The sequence below is a fragment of the Pelodiscus sinensis genome, chromosome 10 (genome assembly GCF_052426305.1).
Source record: "Pelodiscus sinensis isolate ZL-2025 chromosome 10, ASM5242630v1, whole genome shotgun sequence".
Lineage (NCBI taxonomy): Eukaryota > Metazoa > Chordata > Testudines > Trionychidae > Pelodiscus > Pelodiscus sinensis.
The window spans coordinates 5,394,477-5,417,868 of record NC_143061.1 but is presented as its reverse complement, the minus strand read 5'-3'; the positions used below and the strand labels follow the sequence as shown (position 1 = coordinate 5,417,868).

The 23,392-nt window shown below is 51.6% G+C and overlaps 1 protein-coding gene across 2 annotated transcripts; it reads right to left on the bottom strand.

The window, feature by feature from the left end:
- Positions 1 to 6,205: 6,205 nt before the first annotated feature.
- On the bottom strand, positions 6,206 to 23,314 carry LOC112547425 (uncharacterized protein C2orf72 homolog). Of its 2 annotated transcripts, XM_075938189.2 has the most exons (4): positions 22,060 to 23,314; positions 18,533 to 19,140; positions 16,903 to 17,018; positions 13,763 to 13,907 (listed from the first exon to the last, which is right to left on the bottom strand). In XM_075938189.2, exons 2-3 carry the CDS (start codon positions 19,113 to 19,115, stop codon positions 16,927 to 16,929), a joined length of 675 nt encoding a protein of 224 aa, XP_075794304.1. In that variant the 5' UTR covers positions 19,116 to 19,140; positions 22,060 to 23,314; the 3' UTR covers positions 13,763 to 13,907; positions 16,903 to 16,926. The 2 variants fall into 2 exon arrangements, with proteins under 2 accessions (XP_075794305.1, XP_075794304.1); XM_075938190.2 differs by lacking the exons at positions 13,763 to 13,907; positions 22,060 to 23,314 and adding an exon at positions 6,206 to 6,689 and having other exon boundaries at positions 18,533 to 21,176.
- Between the last annotated feature and the right edge of the window lie 78 nt (positions 23,315 to 23,392).

The window sequence follows — 23,392 nt, the reverse complement described above, 5'->3', positions numbered from 1 at the left end:
CCACGGCAGACCCACCCCCAGAAACCGTACCCAGCTTTAGGAAGGTCCATCCACACCTGCTGTGCCCATTGTTTTTCAGCCATGGGAGATGGGGTCACTGCATGGGGAGCTTCCCCCCCATCCATCTAGTCCCTGTGTGCCTGGACCACTGCATGCTCGGACCCCAAACACACTTAGAACCCTCCACACTGAACCCCCGTCACTTCCTGCCTGTCTCCCTCCCCACTGAACATCACTCCTCTTCATCCAGACCCCCCCCCCACCTCAATGAGCCCCCGGCACCCAGACCTCATCCCACCAAGCCCCGCTCTCGCTGTACCCAGAATTCCCTGCCATGCCCTCCCACATCCAGACCTTTCTTCTGAGCCCCAACCCCCTTCCCCTGGACCCTCCCCCAGAATCTCATTGCCCCTGGAACTTCCCCACACATGAGCCCTGTGCATCCAGCTCCCCCTACCCCACACCCAGACCCCCGCTCAAGCCACCCAAACCCAGTTCCCTCACACAACCCTCTCACCCCAGGCTGGATCCTCCCCGCCCCATTGGACCCTGCCAGGCTGAGTCTGCCTGCCCACACCTGATGTGCCTGGCGCAGAAAGGCAGGGCCCCTGCAGCATTTCTGGGGCAGGCCCAGTCCTCGTGCTGTGTCAGGATCGGGTGCAGCCCCACCAATGAGCCCAGAATAGTAATAGAGATGTAGCCGTATTAGCCTGGTCTTACTGAAATAAAAGACAGGACCATCTAGCACTTTAAAGACTAACAGGATGGTTTATTAGGTGATGCTAGGGGGTCGCGTAACTAGTTAGCATGCCAGAGTCTCGTTCGTTATCGGAATTAACCAGACAAATCGTTGGGGGGGGGGGCAGCAGGATGTGTGGCTTGTGCTCCCCCTGCTGTGCTGGAGCCTCCATATTTGATTGACAACACTGGCCAAATCTTAAAACATTTTGCACATTTTTGGAATGCAAAATTCCCTCAGGAGTAATAGTCCTCAACAAACCCTTAGGCTGTGTCTACATTGGCACGATCTTGCGCCAAAGCGGCTGCTTTTGTGCAAAAACTTGCTGCCTGTCTACACTGGCGGGGAGTTCTTGTGCAAGAACACTGACCTTCTAATGAGTGAAATCAGGGCTTCTTGCGCAGGAACTTTGATGCTCCTGCTCAGGAATAAGCCCTCGTGCGCAACTATTCTTGTGCAAGAGGCCAGTGTAGACAGGCAACGTGAATTTCTTGCGCAAGAAAGCCCGATGGCTAAAATGGCCATCAGAGCTTTCTTGCGCAAGAGAGCGTCTACACTGGCACGGATGCTCTTGCGCAAAGGCACATGCCAGTGTAGACGCTCTCTTGCGTCAATACTTTAACACAAGAACTCTTGCGTTAAAGAATATTTGCGCAAGATCATGCCAATGTAGACGTAGCCTTAGTCTGAAAGGAATGAGGGGTGGGTGAGCGTGATCTCCTCCTCAGCCAAACCGTAAAAGCAATGAAATGCCAAGTTATGAGATCTCTTTCACCCGTATCCTAATCCCCCCTCCCGTGGCTTAGCCTCTGCAGCCCCTTCACAAGTCATTTCCAACAGTCATAAACACACAACCCCAGCAGAATGCAAACCCTGAATTGCAAACGACTGCAGCAAAAGTCCAGCCTATCCCGGGGGCGCACGTGAAGCGTGCAGGGCTCCTGGAGGCTGCACAAAGTCTCGATTACGGTTTTGTCTGACCCCGCACAAAGCCTCCATTGTGAGCGGTGAAACGGCTGTAGCTGAACGAGTCCACGAGGATCGCAGGTCGTCTAGCCATGAAGTGTACAAAGAAGCCCAGTTCATGTCGATGGACGGTATGCGACATGCAGCCCGCTGGGGAGAGCATACCCTGCAATTTACAAAAGCATCAACCAGGCCAGGAAGCCTGGATCAGCATTGCAGTGATGGGATGCCTGTGGTGCCTCTCCTTTATAACCAGAACCAGTCCTGCCCTCTGGGCAGGTAATGTTAATCATTTACTGGGCTTCCAGCTGATGGGAGTTCATGCGACATCCAGCACCATAGGCTCAAAGAGCCACTTCTCAGCATTGCAGACATGCACATAGCCCCAGGGCTCAGTAGAGGGGGAATTCTCTTTAACAAGAGGGAGAGGAAATAATGGAAGCGAGGAGCATTTACTTGCACTCAGAGCTTCCCAGAGGGAAGAAGGGGGGTTGGGAAGGGGTATCCCAATCAGGAAGGGAGGTCATGCGGTGAAAGAGGTTGACACCCAGAGGCTGTGTCTAGACTGGCCAGTTTTTCCGGAAAAATCAGCTGCTTATCCGGAAAAACTTGCCAGCTGTCTACACTGGCCGCCTGAATTTCCACAAAAGCACTGACTTCCCACTGTAAGAAATCAGTGCTTCTTGCAGAAATACTATACTGCTCCCGTTCGGGCACAACTTTTGCACAAAAGAGCCAGTGTAAACAGCTGAGATTTGTTTTCCGCAAAAAAGCCCCAATCGTGAAAATGGCGATCGGGGCTTTTTTGTGGAAAAGTGCATCTAGCTTGGCCACAGACCCTTTTCCGCAAAAAGTGTCCGTGCCAATCTAGACACGCTTTTCCGAAAATGCTTTTAACGGAAAACTTTTCTGTTAAAAGCATTTCCAGAAAATCATGCCAGTCTAGACGTAGCCGTTCAGTTAGGGGTCTGTGTTACATTCTTGTCCACTCTCCTTATGTACAACAGCTGCTCGGGAGGCCCTGGAGTGTGGTTTGAGGGTGTGGCTGACTGGACAGGACGGGGTGTGGGACCCTCCTCTAGGCTGTGTGAAGACAGCAAAACATGGGGAAAGATCACAGGCTCATGACACCCCTGGGTTGCGTGCTCTGGGCTGTGGCTTGATGGTGCGTTGCACGCTGAGAAGAACAAATACACAACAATACACCCATACATTCCCACCACCCTGCTGGCAAAGCCCTTTTGAGGGCACGGCTCCCGGGGTGAAAGAATCAGCAGTTTAAACACCAGGCACGAAAGCTCCAGGAATCACAGCAAGTTTGGGGAATGGCAATGATATCACCAGTGGAGTCCCATGACATGTCCAGCAAAGGAAGGACTGTTAACTGTCTGGCTGCTTGCCGGCTGAGCCGGCATCATTCCAGGTTGCCACAGAGCCCGGGCTGAAGCAAGGGTGCAGGTGAGCCACAGCCCCGTGACTGGTGAAAGTAGGTTAATAATTGACAATCACGGATAAAGCCGGGAGACTCTTCACTCGGGTCACCTTCTGATGTCCTAAGGCTGTATGTTCACCTATTTCACTGACCGCAAGATAACACACTTCTGGAGAGACCTGGCCCTGGACTAAAGCCATACAGCTAGATACCATCTAACAGGAAGTGTGACCTTTAGTTAGCGTTTGCAAGGACTTGTTTTCATTTATTTCAAGTCTTGCCAATCACCCTTTATCTAATCTGGTTTAGAGGCATTCTCTCTGTAATCCTATGACTCTGAAAACAACAAGGAAGGATCATAGGCAACAGCCCGGTAGCTGGGGTTCTCTGCATTTTACTTCTCATAATTAGATTCAAGGAACTAATACCTAATTTATTATACTTTTCTTTTGGATGAAGCATATAATAGGGGGTGGATATAGACTCTATTTAAGGCTGGAGCTGCGGGGGAGGGGAGATTTATTCTTTCCCTCCCCAGCACCTACAAAGGGACTGTAAGAAGTTGAGAACTTAATCCAGCAGGGAGTCAGGAAGGAAAGATCTTTGGAAAGAGCCTTGTTGTTGAAAGAAGAATGATAGATAGGGTTGCCTTCTTCACTCCCCAGACCTGATAGGCATGAGCCACGCCTTACAACTTTGCTTTGGACTTTGACTGATAAATAGAGAAGGGCTTCTATGTTTGGGTTTTATACTTATTGATTTTACTTTTACACACACACACACACACACACACACACACACACACACACACACACACACACACACACACACACACACACACCCCCCCCCCACACACACACACAGAGAGAGCGCGCGCAAGGTGATTAAATTATACCTGAGCATGCAAAATACTTTCCTGTGCCATTAAAGCCCTATCACATGAAGCCAAAAGAATAATCCTTCTTTGGCATGAGCCCAATATTACAATAACCCCTCCAGTTGTAAGGTCTATGGTTAATAAAACAAAACAATCCCTACTTAAACTGGATGAGCATTACTGATTATTTTTGCTTAATGACACATACCTAGCTTATGTGAATGAAAACCCACCACTTTTCAAAATGGAAGTGTCTGGGTGGTGTTTTTTAAGGCTCAGCTGGAATTCTATGGCTCATTTTGTTTACATAGTCCAGTCTCAATATGTCAGTAGGAAATGTGGGCATAACCCACTTTATCCAAGCCAGTGTGTGTTGACATTTCTCTATTCATTAACAAAGGTAAGAGCTAATTGCCGATGCAGCTCTCTCTTCCTACTCCTGGTTTTTAAAGAGAACTAGCACCCAACAAACAAGAGTTTAAAACAGCTACCAAGTTAGTGATACAGGCTGAACCTCCCTGGTCCAGAACTCCGGTTGCTGGACCAGAGAGCACCAGGGGCAGAGGCTGCTGGCAGCTGAGAGCAAAGCCAGGCAACAGAGCTTATGGGAGTGGAGCCCACGGTGGGGCCATGAGCAGCAGGCCCCAGGGGCTAGGGAAGGGAGCTGGCACTCCCCGAGAGCCCAGAGGCATGAACTTCCCTGGGCCAGCAAACTCCCTTGTCTGGGACCAGTCAGGTCCTAAGGGTGCCAGACCAGGGAAGTCCAGCCTATTCTTTACAAGTGACTTTCATATAGCCCGGAGTAAATCTGTTCAGTAGGAGGCTCCAGGCTCCCCCTGCCCCCACACTGGGCCCTGCCTATGCTCCACCCATTCCCCTGCTTGCTGCTGTGATTCCACAGGCTGGACCACTGTCCCGACACTAGGGCCACTCCAGCCATCTAGTGCTGCGGCTGGTGGCTCGGCTGCAGGGAGGGCCTTGCTGGTCAGGGGTGTGGGCGGCGCAGCTCCGATCCTGAGCCATCCATGTTGGCCAACCCTCTGAAGCTAGGGGAGGCTGGGGCCGTGCTACCCGCCAGCTCTCTGGAGCCGGGGGCCAGTGCAGGGCATTACCCTGGGGCTAGGGCTGCCAGATAGTTTCAACAAAAATACCAGACACACTTGACATGACACCACAACCCGCATTCCATCTGAGTTAGAAAATACCGGACAGTTCTATTTCTTAATTTGTTTCCCAAACAGAAAGCTTAAATACTGGACCACCCGCTTCAAAACCAGACACCTGGCAACCCTACCTGAGGCAGGGAGGGGGCAAGGGCCAGCAGGCCACAGCGGGGGGAGGGGGAGGCTAGGGGTCTTGCCTCCCAAACCCATGGGGTCACCCATCGCCCATGGTTCCAGGCCCATCTTGTTAGCAACTGGAAACAAGGTGCTGATTAAACCGGAGCACTGAACAGAACTGAACTGATCTGCAGGGTTTCCAATAATTCCCATGCTGGGTCTCTCCTGAGCAGGCAAAGTGGACCGGACCCTGAATTCCCCGATTCCAGTTCAGGTTTAGGGACCAAGTGAAAGTAAGTTTGTTAGCTCCCTTCCCAGGCCCTGCTGTATTCAGTTAGATGGAACAGGCGGGCTAATGGTGTTAACACCCAATCACTGTCCAGTGTTAAACAAGTCCACTGTTTGGTATGCAGAGAACTCAGTACCATGGCAAACACATCGTACAATTCATACCAAAGGTCAGAAGTTTATTAACTGAAATACCCAAGGAAAATAATCCACAGGAGGCAAAGAACACAGCCACTGAGACCGACTGTCTAGGCCAGGGGTCTCCAAACTACGGCCCGCGGGCCGGATGCGGCCCGCGAGGCCCTCTCATCCGGCCCGTGGAGACCGTCCCTGGGGCGCCGCCGAACGGGCCCTTCTTGCCGCGGGGGGGGGCCCTGTCAGGGGTGTGCGGCGTGTACTCACGCCGCGCCGGGGCAGGAGAAGCGGCCTGCTCTGCTGACAAGCGGCCGCGCGGCGGCAAACGGCGCAGGGGGCGGGGGTTAGCACGGGCGGCGTTCCCCCGCCCAGACTGACAGGGCAGCCGGCCAATCAGGGGGCAGGATGGACGGTGGTGGTAACGCCCGCCCGACGACGTGCGGGGGAACGTGAACCCTGGCGGGAACTTTAAAAAGGTGACCCCTTCCGCCCGGGGGGGGGAAAGGAGTGAGCGGTGGCAAGCAGGAGGGGAGGACAGCGTGCAGAGGAAGGGGAGAGCAGGGGGAAAAGCCCCCCCCCCCCTTCCGGGAGAAACGGATTCGCAAAGCCAGAAATGTCTGCTATTTTGGCATCCAGGAAACAATTTCACCATTCACACTAATACAGGTGTTCATGTGTAGTGTATCAATGTGTTATTAAATAATAACTGAATAAAATAATATTAAATAAATAATTAAAAACAACATCCATGTTTTGATTGTTTTTTATTTGGACCTCAAGTGTGTAGTCGGCCCCCGAACTGCTGTTTGATAGTTAATGCGGCCCTCGGGCTGAAAAGTTTGGAGACCCCTGGTCTAGGCAATGCAAAACCTCGCCAGGTCCCTTTTAGGAGACACACATTGGTTAAAGTCTCTCATTCCATCAGACAGTGCTTCTTGGTGATGAAGAAAAGGCCACGGCTCTTGTTTAGCTCTAAACAGGGAATAAATAATCGTCACTTTTCTGCTCTGGACAAATCAGACGCACTCAGGGAAGGAAGAGACAGGACAGAGAAGGTGGGGAATGTAGCTTTTGCCAGGGAGGCTGACAGCTTATGCTGGCTCCCGAGCTAGGTGTGTGGGCAGCTTCACACCCTGGAAGGGGTGAGATCTTCAGCAGGCGGTGCCTCTTCCTGTCCCTGTTCTTTGGCTCCAGCTAACGGAAAGGTGAAAACACCTGCCAGGCCTGTGAGCAGTACACAGACCCTGTGAAAGAGCCAGGCCAGTGGTGATGAAGCCATCTCACAGGCATTTGCCTACCCCAGGGACAGACGGTCAGTTTCTGAATTTACTGTGTTAATCTACAAGAGCTTAGCTTAAAAGGTGCTTTAAGAGGGACTATGAAATCACATCTCTCAAAAACCATTGTTGTCCCCAGCTGCCATCAGCCATAGGGGCACCAGATAAATAATACTGCACAGGACCCCATAAATCCTAAGGACAGTCTTTCCATTAATGTCGTTGGACACACAATCTGGTCCTAACGCCTCTGCTACTATTCCTGCTCCTCCAAAACACACACGAGTTCCAAGAAAGTCACAGCAGCCGTTTGACTCTCCATTTGTACAGCAGGATTCCAAGAGCTGAAAAGAGCCACTTGAAAGCCCACCATTTCCAGGTGCCTGTGTGTTGCTATTGAAGAGCATTAAAATGTTTATCAAGGTCCACCAGCTGGGAGAAAGAAGGGAACACAGAGTCACAAAAATGGAACAAACTTTTGAAATAAAAAGGATCCTGGGATTAATCAGATCCTAGTGTTGTGTGTTGTCTGATTCCACAGCTGTTTGTGTCCAAGTCACTTTGTATATCACTATGCTCAGCACAACAGCCCCCAAATCCTGCGGTCTCATAGGCTGAAAAGCCTCATTTAGTTGTGGAGAGAGAGTTCCCTGGGAGAACGCAGGCGATGCATGTGGCTGTGGTGGGCACTCGGAGTGGCTGTGTCTACACTGGCCAGTTTTTCCCAGAAAATCAGCCACTTTTCCAGAAAAACTTGCCAGCTGTCTACACTGGCTGCTTGAATTTCCACAAAAGCACTGACTTCCTACTGTAAGAAATCAGTGATTTTTGCGGAAATACTATGCTGCTCCCGTTGGGCAAAAGTCCCTTTTGCACAAAACTTTTGCACGAAAGGGCCAGTGTAGACAGCTCAGATTTTTTTGCGCAAAAAAGCCCCAATCGCGAAAATGGCGATCAGGGCTTTTTTTGCGCAAAAGCGTGTCTAGATTGGCACGGACGCTCTTCCACAAAAAGTACTTTTGCGGAAAAGCGTCCGTGCCAATCTAGACGCTCTTTTCCGAAAATGCTTTTAACGGAAAACTTTTCCGTTAAAAGCATTTCTGGAAAATCATGCCAGTCTAGACGTAGCCAGTATGAATGAGAAAAATCTAACCTCAAAGCATGAAACAGAAAGAGAAACCCATGTGAGCTCGAGGTTGGCACAGGCAAATCAGACCCAGACGCAACGGACATAGAAGAATTGATACACTAACTTCACAGACAAGAGAGATATATGCACACGAATAGAATATACACAGTCAGCGGATTATAATGACAGGTTACATGCCCCATTTTGCATAAAGCCTATTTGAGTGATGCATATTCATATTCAAAAACCTATTTCCATAAAGAATATGGAGGTGCAACATGTCAGGGTGGTGGTTATTGTTGTACAGGACTGGATGTACTTCAGTGGATGGGAACTCTGGGTCAGAGAGGGACAGGAGGAGAAGACAAAGGACTGAAATGGGGAACCCCTGTATTTCCCACCAGTCAAGCCCTCGTGTACAGATTATAATAGTTCTGCCGTGCCAGGCTGTTTGCACAGCGTACCAATTAAAACAAGCGAGTTGCTTTCCCACACAAACAAAATCGAAACATTAAAATCTGTCACATAGAAACGTAACTTCCTCTCACACAAGTCAACAGGCAGACTGGAAGCTTGGCCGGTCACACCCCTAGCTTAGAACTCTTGAGTTCACCAACTCAAGGAGGACTCAACACACTCTTTCAGGGGGCGACAACTGGGTGATCGACACCTGGATCACTGGAGACATGAGGAACCCTGGGGCCCAGCGCTGGCTTAGGGAGAAGAGGGTGGCTTATTGGTTAGAAACTGCCTGTCCTACCTGAAAGGCAGTGCACTGGAGCAGCTAAGATGTGGATCTCCCACGTTACCCTGAGTCTACATGGGTTTATGCCTGAGCGTGCTTGCTGTGACCGCATGTCATCTCGCTGTTCATTGGGACATGGAGCAGGAGCTCAGACTTAGGCACCTGGCCTCCATCTGTAAGGGGGAAACCAGACAGCAGAGGTGAGAGCTGAACTCATGGCGATCACTAGCCCAGTGCAGGGAACGTCCCTCTCGCTTCTCTAGGGACGTGATGGAGGAGACTTGCGTCTCTCCCCCTCCACGGCTTGATACCAGTGGCCGTGCTGCAGCATGCAGTGCCAAATGCAACTCCTCCCATCACCCCCAGCACCAGCACCCATCCTCCTGCTTTCTTCCTGGAGAATCCCATTGGCCTCCATCTCTGCCTCAACTTCTCCCCGAGTTCCTGGTGAAAGCTGAGGGGTAAATGGAGATGGAGTTCAGCCCGCTGGGCTGTGACCTCACAGTGCCCCTGCCCCATTGATTCTTGCATTGCCTGTGGCCGGAGGAGAAAGCCAGAACAGGGAGGGACACAGGTGGTGAGTAGTAGAGTCAGGGGAATGCAATGTCTTCCTAAACTGCCAGGCCACCCCTGCCCACACATTGCCTCCAGCCTTCCAGAGCCTCCTACAGTGGGGGGGGAAGGGGGGAGACTTGGTTTCCACAGGGGCAATGGGCGGGGTCTCAGACAAAAGGGGCAGGGCTTGTCTTCCTTAGCCCTAGGTTCGCCCATGGCCCATTGGGGAGGGACCTGTTCACCTCACAGAACGCTGCCTCGCAGGATCTGGCAGACACCCATCCCTGGCCAAAAAAGCAGCTTTGGAACACACCGGCCTGGTGATAAGGGGCCGTAAGCGGGACCCTGGCTGAGAGAGTGCCTGGAATTGAGGGCACTACATGCTAAGGATGGGGGGCGCTGCCCCTTGCCCTGAGGGCTCAGTACCCAGCGCAGGAGAGATGGGGGGAGGGATGTAGCAAGGGTTTGTTTGGAGGCAGATTAAGCTGGGGCTGCCTAGGCTTCTGGACACATTCCTCCTTTGGATCCCAGCGGGGAGGCGAACAGGGAAAAGAAACCTAGCAGGAATGCTCTAGCCCAGTGGTTCCCAATCTCTTCCAGCATGCGGTCCCCGTTGCAATCTATTACAACTTCACGGATCCCTCTGCCTGAGGGAGGGGGGGAAAAAGGGAAAAGAAACATAAGGATTGGGCCCGGTTCTTCCTTTTAAACGTTCTACGGCCCCCCTGCAGTACCATCGCAGACCACCAGGGGTCCACGGACCACAGGTTGGGAACCCGTGCTCTCATTGCAGCTCTCAGCCTGGGATTGTGCCTTCGCCCGGGCTGGAAAACCGCGCGGAGCAGTCGGAGCACTGACCCGCTCCCAGCGTCCTGGAAATGGTTGGTCTGCAGGAATCCTCCCCGTTAAGAGAGGGACGATTCCTATTGGCTCGCCCCCACCCATCACCCACTGCCCCCCCCTTTCTCTCTGGCCTCCCAGACACCCACCTGCCCCCACAGAATGCGTCTGCTAATCAGCTGTCTGAACCAGTCCCCTGACTCCCCTCCCCCATCATTTCTCATCATTCAAGCTTCTCCTTGCCACCTGCAGAGCTCTGCCTTACCCCGCTTACCTGGCCCATCACCACGTCCGAGGTGGCAGCCTTGCCAACATCATCCGCCAGCTTCTCTCAGCCGTCTCTGTGCATTCTTCCACATTGCCCCCTGGCCTGTGACCTCTTCCCCTCTGGTGCTTCCGCTGCTCTACGGTCCAGAGCTGAACTTATACCGCAAAGCCTAGGCCACAGCGATGCTTCGCTGTGGTCACCTGACTCTGCCACCGGCCTGCAGGGTGACTTTAGGCAGTAGGTACCTGGGTGTTTAAAACTACCACTTTTTAAGCCCATCTCATGATTGTTGGGCGCTTGACTTGTGAGGGAGGAATGCCAGGGGGTAGGTGAGGAATGCCAGGGGGTAGGTGTTATGAGCTGGCAGTCCACACCCTCCCGTACCTAAAAAACGTTGAATAATTCCTTTAAAATACAAACCAACCTTGGAAGCAAATCACAATCTGTGCTACTGCAGGCCAGAGAGTTTTCTTTAAAGTTACCAAGGTTTCTTTTGCGCAGTTTCCAGAACTGTTCTAGATGCATTACAAAACATGCAGGGTACAAAACCAAAATAAAATAAAATAAAAAAAATCTAACACACAAACCACCTCCCTCCCTGCCAAAAAAACCACAAATAACCCCTCCCCCGCAAAAAACCTAAGCCAGACCAAGACCACCAAAAAACCATGGTAGCAAATCTCAGAGCCCAGATCAACAGATTCTGGGGTTGTACACTGGGGCTAAAAATAGACGTGTGGAGGTTTTGCATGAGCTGGGCTTTGCAGCTGGGCAAGTTGCAAGACAGATTTCAACACAGCCCAGCTGATTAGCAGAAAGCCCTTAGCTAGGTGTTTGTTTCTACTAGTGGTGCACGTTCTCAGTCCATCAGGTGTGCCTGATGGGTTCCTGACAGGTCTTCTGCTCCATCAACGACAATAAACTTTGAGCTGTGTGTGTGCGCGCTCCTCTGTCTACTGTGTTAACCATGCACAATTAGTCAACAATGCAGACACCGAGAGAGCCCCTAGAGAACACAAATCAGGTACGGATCAAAAGCACCAGGCCAGGTTTATTGCCAAGCGACGTACAGTAATAGCTGTCAGCGAGTAAACTTGCCGCTGCGCCAGGATGCATATGTACGTCATGACAATGGACTAACTCAGTCAATACTATGGATCCAGCATTGTCTCCCCTCCCCCCCCCCATCAGCCAAAGACCACTCTTCAGGGCACCCTTCTACACACAGGCACAAACAAGTTACACCTCCCTCTCACATATCAGGTTGCCACTCTGTTGCCTAGTTACCACCCTTTACCTTACACGGGGAGGGGAGGTTCAATTTAGGGATGTAAGCGACTGTTCGACTACCTGATACGCCTAGTTGACTTGACTACTTGCATTCCCTCCCCCTTTGCTGCCTATGGATCAGAGGCAGGAAGGGTGAGGTGAGAAGCAGGAGCCAGTGCTGGGGGGTGCGGGCTTAAAAACCGCCCCCCCCCCGCCCAGCATCACCTCTGCCGTGCCACCAGCCTCCCCCTTGTTGCTGCCTCTATCAGAGGCAGGTAGCATGGGATGGAGGCAGGTGAGGCTACCGCAAAGCAGCCTCCCCCCATAGCTGGCCCAAGGTTGCCATGGGCAGAGGCTGCTCCGGCAACAGCCCCTGTCTGCAGGGGGTGGGGTGGGGTGGGGGGGTGTCCCAACTCCATTCCCTACATGCCATCGCTCATGAGTTCTCCACCAAAGATTCCATCTCCAGCTGGGCGCTGAACACCCCCCCCCCCAAAGCAAACAGTGAATACAGTCCCCACTACGTCACACCCAGCACTTTCCTTTATTGACCAATCATGTCATCGATATAAATTGTATTACCCATCTCAGCATCCTAGTTCAATAACTATCCATCATGCTGTCAATTCGGACCCTGTTTGAACCGGAGTTGGTTTGCTCTTGTTATCTGTGGGGTTGTGTTGGTACCGAGATGTTTCTTCGCTTTTTTCCCCCCTGGAAGAACAGCTCTTGCGCAAGAGGGGGGTTTTGCACAAGGAGCCGTATAGACGGCTCCTTTTTGCACAAAAGCCTCTTGCGCAAAAAGCAGCCGCTTATTAATTATGCAAATGAGGTTCGGCAATATTCCATACTTAGCTTCATTTGCATATTTCTTGCGCAAAACTCCAGCGCAGTGTAGACATGGCCAAGGTGTCCTGTTACAACCCCTCTGGAATGTGCTTACAGCCTGTGCCTAGCACCGCTGAGGTCTGAGTATTTCTCTAACATCAGCCCTATTCTTGCCAACTTCTGTGAGCAGGGCCTGCCACTCGCTCACAGCAGAACTCTATATTAGCCAAGTCTTAGACCTTGCTATCTAGACCTCAGGCCCCTCATCCAGCTTATGCTACCTGGGCTTTTGTTTCACGCCCTCATCTTACCATGCACGCGCACACACACTCCTCGGTGCACAAACATTTATTCCACACATGGATAGAAAAGATTAGAGGGAACATCGGTCCATACCGCAATTTTAGCTCCAGAGCTCAAGCCCAAAGCAGCTGACCCAGGCTCTCAGACTTGCCCCCATGGTTTGTTTTTGCTGTGTAGACGTAGATTCCAGACTAAAGCATTCATGAGCTTAAAACAGACAGAATAATGTACCTAAAAATAATCTTTTCTTTGTCTGTGAAATATTTTTTTTAAATGACATTTTTGATGGCAAGGGTTTAAAATAAATATTGAAACGGCTGTAAATATAAAGTCCAATGTCATTACATAATTCCTCACATGGAAACTGTGCCCACAGGTTTTGTCTGTCCTGCTATTGTGGCAGGGTCAGTCTCCCTCCTGAGACCCTGACCACTGTTCGGTCTACTGTCCCACCCTTTGAGGGCTGCAGCAGGGCCCTCACCTGCAGAGTTTTTGTTCCTGGGCCTTCCTGGCCCTTAGCATAAAGGATGTTGTACTGGGCTGAAGCCCTGGGCCAGTCACGGCTGACCAGATAGCCCTCTTCTTGCCCCGAAGGGCGGGGTGGGGGGGGGGGGGAAGGGAGCCCTTCAACACTGCCTGCTCAACTCCTCACCTTCCCCTGTATCCTTTAGCAGGGCTGGTGATTCCACCTGCTCCTCCATGCTGAGTCTCCTTAACACTCCTTGTTTTTCTCCTCTCTGCTCCTTCTCTCTCTCCCCTCTCCATCAGGGAGGGTTTTTAAAGAGGCCCGGGGCAACCCCAAGTCCTTTAACCTGCTCCTCACACTATAAATAAGCAATAAATGGTTTGAAGTTTATTCATACCCACAGGCATGCAGAGAATAAACCCCAACTTTTAATGTGTGGGGGTTGTGGTTGAATAGGAGTTTTTTTTTTTTGTTCTATTTTTTAGGTGGCAGTTCAGATGGATACAGGAGCTGTTAAAAAAAAAAAAAGCCAAGACATTAAGTCTGTAATGCAAAACTGCATAATTTGTTTTTAAAAATGATATAACTACAATACCCAGGGATGAGCTAGAACCACATTGCACCAGGTACTGCACAAACATGGAACACGTTCTCCTTGCCCTGAAGAACGTATAATCCAAATATGAGAAAAGACAACAGATGGATACAGACAGAAAGGGGAGACAAGGACTAATGAGACACTATTATGCAGCACGATAGATGGCAGCATCGCCCCACCAGCAGTCCAGCTGTTGTCAAGTTAATCAGCACTTAATCATAAATCGAGCCAGTGGGGAATTTTTCAGTTAAATGTTTTTTTGGAAGTTTTCACAAAAAACCCGCCCAGAGATCCCAGAATAGCCAACTGGCAGAGGCTTGGGGCACTCCCCACGTTCCAGTCTTTGATCTGTATTTGGGTTCCCACATCCCAGATGACTGGCTACTCCAGGACAGGAATGGGTGTTTGTGTAGGTTTTTCTCTCTCTCTCTCTTTTTTTTGAGGGGGGGGAGAAAACTTATTCAGACTAAGGGCTCAGTTTTGTTCCAGTGCAGAATGGGACAGTATCTGGAGTTACTGCATTTTCAGGGGAAGGGGAAAGTTTCCCAGCCAGCGCTAATCAGATAATATACCAGTGAGGAGGCAGCTATTCAGTGGGGGGGGCTTGATACTAGATTCCAACTACCAGCCTCCCACAAATCAGCCTTGACTATAAAAATCTCCCAGGGACATTCTCCATCAGATTATACCAAACCCTGGCATGTCATGTCCCTCCAAGAATCTATCTGACATGATTACTGTGCATGTGGTAAAATCTGTTTTTTTCTATGATGCTAAACTCCACAGCAAGGGAGTCAGGGGAGAGGACAAGCTCACTGGGTCCCTGGGTGCGCACCCTTGAAGGGGTAGGACCTAGAGCAAAAGGGGAGGGGCTGGGACAGACAGCCCTCAGCATCACCTAGATGACCCAGTGCCCCCCTTTCTGCCACCGGCCCTCAGAGCCGGCCGAGTGCACGGCGCACAGCTCTGGCGCGTGCTTCAGCAGTGATTTTAAAGTGCTCAGGGCAGCGACCGCAGAAGCAGCAGCTGAGAGCCCCAGGCTCTTTAGAATCATTGGGTGCCCCCAGTCGGCAGGGCTGGAGGTAGCGTACACTTCAATGCGCTCAACACAGCGGCTGTGTCTAGACTGCATCCCTTTTTCGTAAAAGGGATGCAAATGAGACCTATCGCAATTGCAAATGAAGCGGGGATTTAAATCCCCCCCCGCTTCATTAGCATAAAAATGGCTGCCGCTTTTTTCCGGCTTGGAGCTTTGCCGGAAAAAAGCGCCGGTCTAGATGCTGATCTTTCGGAAAATAAAGCCTTTTCCAAAAGATCCCTTATCCCTCTTAAAATAAATCCCCGCTTCATTTGCAATTTCAATCGGTCTAATTTGCATCCCTTTTACGAAAAACCAGCTTGTTTTACTTGGAACAGGGAGTTCCAACGCCTGAACTGTGGGTGCGCTACGTTCCATAAGAACCCTGCACAACTGATTTAGTGTCACGTATCATGGCGCAAGATCTCCACCAACTAGGACACCCGTATCTCACCAGATCGGCTGCTAGGCGGCCACAGCTTTTCAGACCTTTATCTCCCACCTGCCCCCCTGCACCGCAGCTGCACCCTACTCATCACAATTCTGCGGTTGCACAAGGATGGAGTGGACCACAGATCTGATGCAAAATCCTCTGAGGTCCTTGGAGGAGCTGGCATTGACTTGGGAGGGGGCTGGATTAGGCCCCTCGCCTGCAGCGTCACAAACAAGGCTAAGGTTGCTGTTGGCTGCAAGCAGCAGAGCTCTGCAAATCTGCAGGTACCCGCAGAGAGTCACAGATCATCTTTGCAGATGCAAATATTGTGCCCGCACAGGGCTCTAACAAGTGGCCCTGAGCACTAGCTAGCGCGCCAAGGGACAATGGCAACACAAATACGGTGAACTAACGGGAAGAAAAGGACAAGGGCTGGGTTGCTGGAGCAGCAGCTCTCGCTGCTGAGAATATGGGGTTCGTGCATGCTCAGAAGCTAGCGGCTAGCTGGTTCCCCGGCAGGCTCTGCTATCCCATCCCCGTGGGCAGAGGTGAAAGGAAGACACTGCGCCCGGGTGCGCTGCTTAGGCAGCAAGGAGCTGGCCAGGACACGCTCCCAGCTGGGCTGCAGGGACTTCCTTCAGGCTGCCATGAACCTCCCCCCGGGTACAACCCAACAGTACCTGTAAGAAAGGTAAGTTACTTGCACCTCTGCCCGTAGTGTGGATAGGAGGCACTGCAGGGATTTGCGCAGGATGGGGGAGGGGGAAGGGGAGTGTCCTAGAAAGCAGAGGGTTTTCAAACTTTTTTTCTTGTGACCCAGTTGGGGAAAAGCCCAATAAACGGTATCGATTTAGAGCGTCCCCCACGTGGCTGCCGGGAAAGCCTCTTCCTTGCAGGGCTCCCCTTCCTTGCTTCCAGGCAACTCCCCTCCCCCACTGCGGAGCTCCCCGGACGCTGCTGGGGAACACCCCTCCCCTTTGCAGAATCCCCCTGCTCCCTTGAGCTCTGGCTGCCGACCCAGGGATCCACATTCGGCACCCCAGGACTGGGTCGCGACCCGACCTTTGGGAATCACGGCTCTCAACATCTCTCTGTCTGAGGGTTTTGTATAGCGCCAGCTCCTCACATCACTGCCCCCCATCCACCTTCCTCCAGCCCCGCACAGCTGGCTTGGAGTCCCAGGCAGGGAGGAGGGGGAATTCCCAGACGTCATGCCAGGAGAGCTTTGGGAGTGGGGAGGGAGACTCAGGCGGATGCACATGCAGGAGTTGGCCTGCTTGGAGCACTCCCCCCCCTCCGCCCCCCAAGCAGTCCGTGAAACAGGTGTACCCGTGCAGTAGCAGCAGGGGGAGGCTGCTATGAAGGGAGGCTGCTGGAAGGGATGAGAGTCACCCACCTGCTAGGCACATTGCTGTGTGGCCTAGGGGAGCCTGTCCTCGTACCGTCTTTCATAGCCTGCGTTGCACACCCCCAAGCTGAGTCGGATGGTAACGGGATCTTGGGGAGTCATTCCTGGGGGGGAGGGGAGACACAACGTCAATGCGGTTGGTTTGCTGGGAGCGTCAAGGAGCCTGTGTCATTCCTCCGCAGGGGAGGACACCACGGTACAGCCCGTCCTGCCGGCTCTCCCCAGAGCGCGCTGCCACTAGCCAACTCAGAGGGGCCACGGAGGGGATCCAGCCAGGCGAAGGGAACACAAGGGACTCTCACCACTCAAACCAACTGGGCACCTGTGTGAGAAGACAAGTCTCCAACCCAGGCCATCTTTTGCCTGCCACCACCACTCGGCAGCTTGCTGGGATCCTCGCTCACCACAGGCCCCTGCCGTGAAGCTCCCCGCTGTAGGAGACGCCCAGCCTCTCAGAGGGGCTAACTCACTGTTTACACCAGGAGGAGACAAGACACAGGGGCTGTCCGAGCTACTAGGTGAGTCCTGAGCATGCAAAGGGGAACCTGCCTTCTCAGCTGACTTCGGTGCCCTACGTTCCTCCTGCCCTCCGGGCCAGATCCTTGCTGGGACACCCCCCACTCTGCCTCTCTCTTTCTAGCTTGTGACTCCGGCTCCCATTCCCAGGTCTGTCTGCCTCCATCCTGGTTTATGACAGTACCCAGCTTCTCCCACCGAATGGGCAATGACTGACCATCCACCCCGACTTGCTCAAATGCCACCCAACCTCCAGGCTTCCATGGCATGGACCTAAGATGCCTCCTGGGGCAGGTTGCCCTGCTAGTAAAAGGCTGAAACATTTACTGACACCACCAGAGATCCCCCAAGACACAGGGACATACTGGATGGCCCCGGGCGAAGGTGTTCTCCTCAGAGCTCCCATGCAGATGCCTCCTCCCGCTTGAGCACATGGGCTCAGCTTCCCATAGCTACGGGCAACAGGGAGCAGCCAATCTACAGGGCTCTGAGCCAGAGCGCTCGAGGTAAAGAGCAGCTCCTAATGCACTACCCTGAAGGCCCGCCATCTCCATGGCTTGTAAAAAGGGACGCCGCTGTACCCCTTCCCCATTCTAATTTCCTGATCATGTGCCCCCATCCCATCCCAGCCTCCCAAATAGCTCCGGGGCTCAGCTCCACCCTCTATATGCCAGTGTTTCTTAAACTGTTCTGCAGCACACCGGTGTGCCACGAGGCAGTCGGAGGTGTGCCACGGAGAACAGAATTCAAAATGGCTCCCCTTAAAGGGGCAGGCGACCTTTTTTTTCGAATAACTTTCCCCCAATCCCCTCCCCCATTTTTTTTTTTTTTTTGGCTCAACAAAAAATTCTTGGTGTTCCCCATAAAAAAAATTGTTCGGTGTTCCTCGGTCTTCAAAAGTTTAAGAAACACTGCTCTATGGCACGTCTCTGGTTTATATATCCTTCTGGTTCACCCCCCACTCCTGGCTCTGCTTTGATCTCTACACCCAGCTCATGCTTCCGCATCTCCTTCCACACACCTGCCTCTTCTCATCTGCACCACCCAGCAAGACCCCCTCCCACAATGACTAGCCCTGTGTGACCTCAGACCCCTACAGTACCTTCTTGGCCCTTCAGAACTTCTCTCAGAGCTCGGCAGGCAGCTCTCTTGACCTCCAGTGTCCCCTCTGGCTGGCCTGGGCTGTAAACTGCCGCTTCCACCACCAGTTCCTGGAAGCCACCATCCAGCAAGCACTGCATTCTCCTGAGTGCCCCCGCAGCCTGTTCTGGTTCCATCGGCTGGTGCTGCAGGTCCGGCTGGATCATCACCAGGACCAGAGCAGCTGGCATGCAGGGAAAGAGATTCCTTAAATTCCAGAGTGTTTCATCCAGGTGTTCCCACTGCATGAGCTGCCTCAGGGTGGCGGCTTGCCACAGCATGAAGACCAGCTGTGGTTCCATCTCCGGCTCTTCCTCCTTGATTTGCTCCTTCTGGTGGAGTTTGGCCTTTAGGTCAATCCCTCTGAAGAGTTCCTGGGCAAAGTCCAGCTGCACAAGGGGGACTGACTCATGGACATCGTCCATCTCCATGACTAGCACCTGTCCATTCCGCCTGCCCACAGCGTCCAGGAGAGTCAGGAACTGCCAGTGTACTGGCTCAGACGGGGAGCACACAGGGGTCTCCTCTAGCAGCTCCAACTCCATCTCTTCCTGCCAGACTTCAGTGTGGCTAGAATGACAAGTGGTTTGTTACATGGCGCGTGAGGGACGCCCAGGACAAGGTTTCTGGGTACAGAGAAAACGAAGATTCTGTGGGTCCCAAGCCAGTTCAAGCACAGTGAGCACCCAAAAATCGCAACGTCAACATTACCGGATGGGTTGGTTGCCAGAATCCAAGCCTGCCCAGCAAGCCCAAGCCGCCGCCTGCACCACACCTGCAGGGACTTAGCATCGTGTAGACATAACCCACTCCTTGGTAAGCAGTTCAGATAGAAGTTTATTCAATAAAGGATCAGAAGTCTTGCAAAGAGCAAAATAAGATCATGTGAAACCTTCCACAAGAGGATCAAAAAATTGGTCATTGCCATGTGTTTTTTTCCTGTGAGTTAGCCATGGCACTGGAGGTGCAACACATGGATTATCTGTACCAGGGGTGGCCAACATGTGGCTCTAGAGTCATCGGTGGCTCTTTTGAAATTAATGTGGCTCCTTGCTCAGACACCAACCCCAGGGCTGCAGCTACAGGTGCTAACTTTCCAGTGCTCAACTCCTGGCTCTACCTCCTCCTCCAAGACCGCCCTCGTTCCTTCCCTCCCCCACAGAGCCTCCTGAGTGCCATGAAACAGCTGACATCAGTGGGCAAGGGGCCGGGGAAGGAAAAGGAGGTGCTGATTGGCGAAAAATGCTGCAGACAGGAGAGGAGGCACCTGATGGGGACTGCTGACAAATTACTGTAGCCCTCTGGCAATGTACATTGGTAAACGGTGGTTCCTTCGCAGGCTTGAGTTGGCCACACCTAATCTATAGTTTGTGCGTTGGCCACACCTAATCTATAGTTTGTGCACCCTTCTCAAGAGGCAAAACAAAGAGCAATTGCCAGTCCAGTCCAGACAGGAGCTCATCCCACATGGGATCTCATCACTGTCCAGGAACAGGCTCGAATCCAGGTGATATGAAAACTTGGAACCACCACCGGGAAGTTTTACTAACTTCTTCAGGTGACGGTTGGCTCATAGCTGGAGGCACACCACCTCTCTGCCACCCCCCTTCCCTTTAAAAAAAATCCTTGCTCCTGTCACGCATGTGTCACATCCCCATAAGCTCTTGGGCTATCTTGTGGGAGAGTAGCACAGATTGTTTTGCTTAAAGCTATCCATTTTCAAATTGCTGCCTTTCAGCTTCCTGGCATCCCCCTATTTTCAGGAGGAGAGAAGTCAGCCAGGGAGAGCAGATTTTACCTTCTCAGTCTGTACCATTTTTCTGCATCTCTATAACCAGGGCTCGACAATTAGTGTAATCTACTTGCTCGTGGTGAGTAGATTACAAGCTGGCACAGCCGCACAGTGCGCCGAACTGCGCAGCTGGCGAGCCCTGTCTATAAACCTCTCACTTGCCCCTCAGGCCACTTGTCTGAAAATCTGCTTTGTCACCTCTGACCAGCTTTAATTTTGGCAGCATCTCTTTAAAGAAATCATTTAAATAGTGCGTGAGACAATTAAGAGCCCAAAGTTCTGCCTTCAGGGCCTCCGACAAGGTGAAAACACTAGGCTACCCTGCCTGCACAGGCAAAGGAGGGGAGAGAATGGCAGGACAAGGAACAATGGTCTCAAGTTGTGGTGGGAGAGGTCGAGGTTGGATATTAGGAAAAACTATTTCACTAGGAGAGTGGTGAAGCACTGGAATGGGTTCCCTAGGGAAGTAGTGGAGTCTCCATCCCTAGAGGTGTTTAAGTCTCGGCTTGACAGTCCTGGGTGGGTTGATTTAGTTGGGATTGGTCCTGCCTAGAGCAGGAAGCTGGACTTGATGACCTTCTGAGGTCTCTTCCAGCTCTATGGTTCTATGATTCTAAAATACTCTCTCCTAACAAGGGTGGTTGGGACAGATTCATACTTCTCGGACCACATATAGACCTGAAAAGGAATACAGTAAAACTCTTGATGGTCCGGCACTCCTGATAGTCCTGCACCAACAGGAACCTGGAAGTGCTCCAGGCAGCCGGACCATTGGAGCTGCTCTGCCCCCACTTCCCCGATTCAGCCGCTGCTAAAACTGACCAGCAGCTGAATCGGGGAAGCCTGGGACAGAGCAGCTGGAGTGCTGCCGGGTTGGTCCCGTAGCGCTGCCCCTCGGGGCTGCAGGACCCAAACCGGCAGCACCCCAGCTGTCCCCGATTCAGCCGCTGCTGAAACTGACCAGCGGCTGACTCCAGGAAGCCGGAGGCAGAGATGCTCTGCCCCGGCTTCCTGGAATCAGCCTCTGATCAGTTTCAGCAGCAGCTGACTTGGGTACACCTGGGACAGAGCAGCTGGGGTGCTGCCAGGTTGGTCTCGCAGAGCCAAGGGTTAGCGCTACCAAACCTGGCAGCACTGCAGCTGCTCCGTCCCAGGCATCTGGATTCAGCAGCTACTGAAACTGACCAGCGGCTGACTCCAGGAAGCCTGGGGCAGAGCAGCTGGGGGGTTGTCGGGTTGGTCCAGTGGCGCCAAGGGGCGGCGCTACCGGACCAACCCAGCAGCGCTCCAGCTGCTCTGCCTTAGGCGGCCCTCATTCAGCCGCTGCTGAAACTGACCAGCAGCGGCTGAATCACAGATGCCTGGGGCAGAGCCGGACTATTGGAAGGGGGGGGGTTATGAGGGGTCTGGGGTGGCATCCCCCCTCACCCCACCCCACCCCCTTCATAGCCCCCCCTTCTGATAGTCCGGCAAATCTGATAATCCGGCACCCCCTGGGTCCTAAAGGTGCCGGATTATTGGAAGTTTACTGTACCTCACATTGCACTACGCACCAGAAAAAGGATAATTAGTATTTCATAGATTAGCAGCAGTCTCACTGCCAGGTAAAGTCCCTGCTTTCCTAAGCATGAACAGAGGGCAACATTCCATAAACGCGTGACTATCAATTTTCAGCATCTTAAACAGGGTTACTATACCTGATGGCTGGCTTACTTGTGTTACCATGTGGAGAGGAAAGCTTTTTCTAATGATCTCACAACCAGTTTGCAGTAGGCAAATTTGCTGGTCAACTGTATGTTCATTGGCCAAACTATATCTGATGTCACAATCCCACTCTTTCCCAAAATGACCTGTTAGTCTTGAAATCAAATAGGAGGGCAGGAGGCGGAGGGCAGAGGCAGTCCTGGATTGGGGGAGGGAGACATGCTCCTAGCTAGCCTGTCACCGGTCTGGTGACTTATGCAAAGCGATTCCATTCCACGCACATCCCATTTTCTTGGTACAACCAAACCCTGACTTTGCTTTAAGTGATAGTAAGAGGAAGCTGCCTACCAAACCCGGTGGTCCTTCTAGCGCTTACCGTTTAGGAGGAGTTCTTGAACAGACAGACGAACTCTCTCAAATATATAGATTTGTTTTATGGGTAAAGCCAAGTAGCCCTGACTCAGGGCCCTAATATGCTAGGCACATTGACAACTTTTGCCCCAAAGAGCTTACAGCGGTTTTCCCCCTGGATGCTTAACAAGCCCAGCTGGAAACGTACATGAAGAGGTAAATTCATTGCAGTATCAGATTTTTAAATAAGCACTTTTGTCAAAAGTCTAGTGATAATCACTAAGTAACAATCCAGGAAAACACCGAGTGAAGATTTGCAAGAGAGGAACTGTACAGAGAAAGTACTCCACTGTGATGGTGGAGAATGAAGGGGTGTCAAACAGGATGGAGGTGTGTATAACTAAATTACATAAAGTGAGTTGAGAGACAGGTCACAGCAAAAGAGAATTGATCAGAATTGTTCGGTTTTTAGTGATTATCCTTTAAATGTGAGCTGAACACGTCGGAATCTTAGCAAATAAATTGAGTTTTGTATTACAGCCAAAATTACAAACTGTAACTGCAGAACTGTACTATATACATTGATTGTTAGAAGAGTTTTCAACTAGTGCAAGAGAAACAAAACTTTGAGTTTTCATTTCAGTAAGCCTACATTTTTTCAAATATTGTACATAAGTTGCATTTGTTTCACTTTATATGCTCAATGTTGAACTTTTATTAAAGAGTGCTCTTTGATACCACGATGGGAGTTATAGGAAAAACACCATGGGAAGATATTTTTGTTAGTCTCTAAGGTGCCACAGGACAAAATTTTTAAATTACATTCACTGTGACTGATTTTTCTTTCAAGAAGTGATCATCTTTGAATACTTTGGTTAGTAAATAATCCAATTCCCCCCCTCACTTATCACTTGCTATTAGATCACTGTCCTGCTGTTTTGTAGATTATGTAGCACTTGTACAAACAACTCAAAG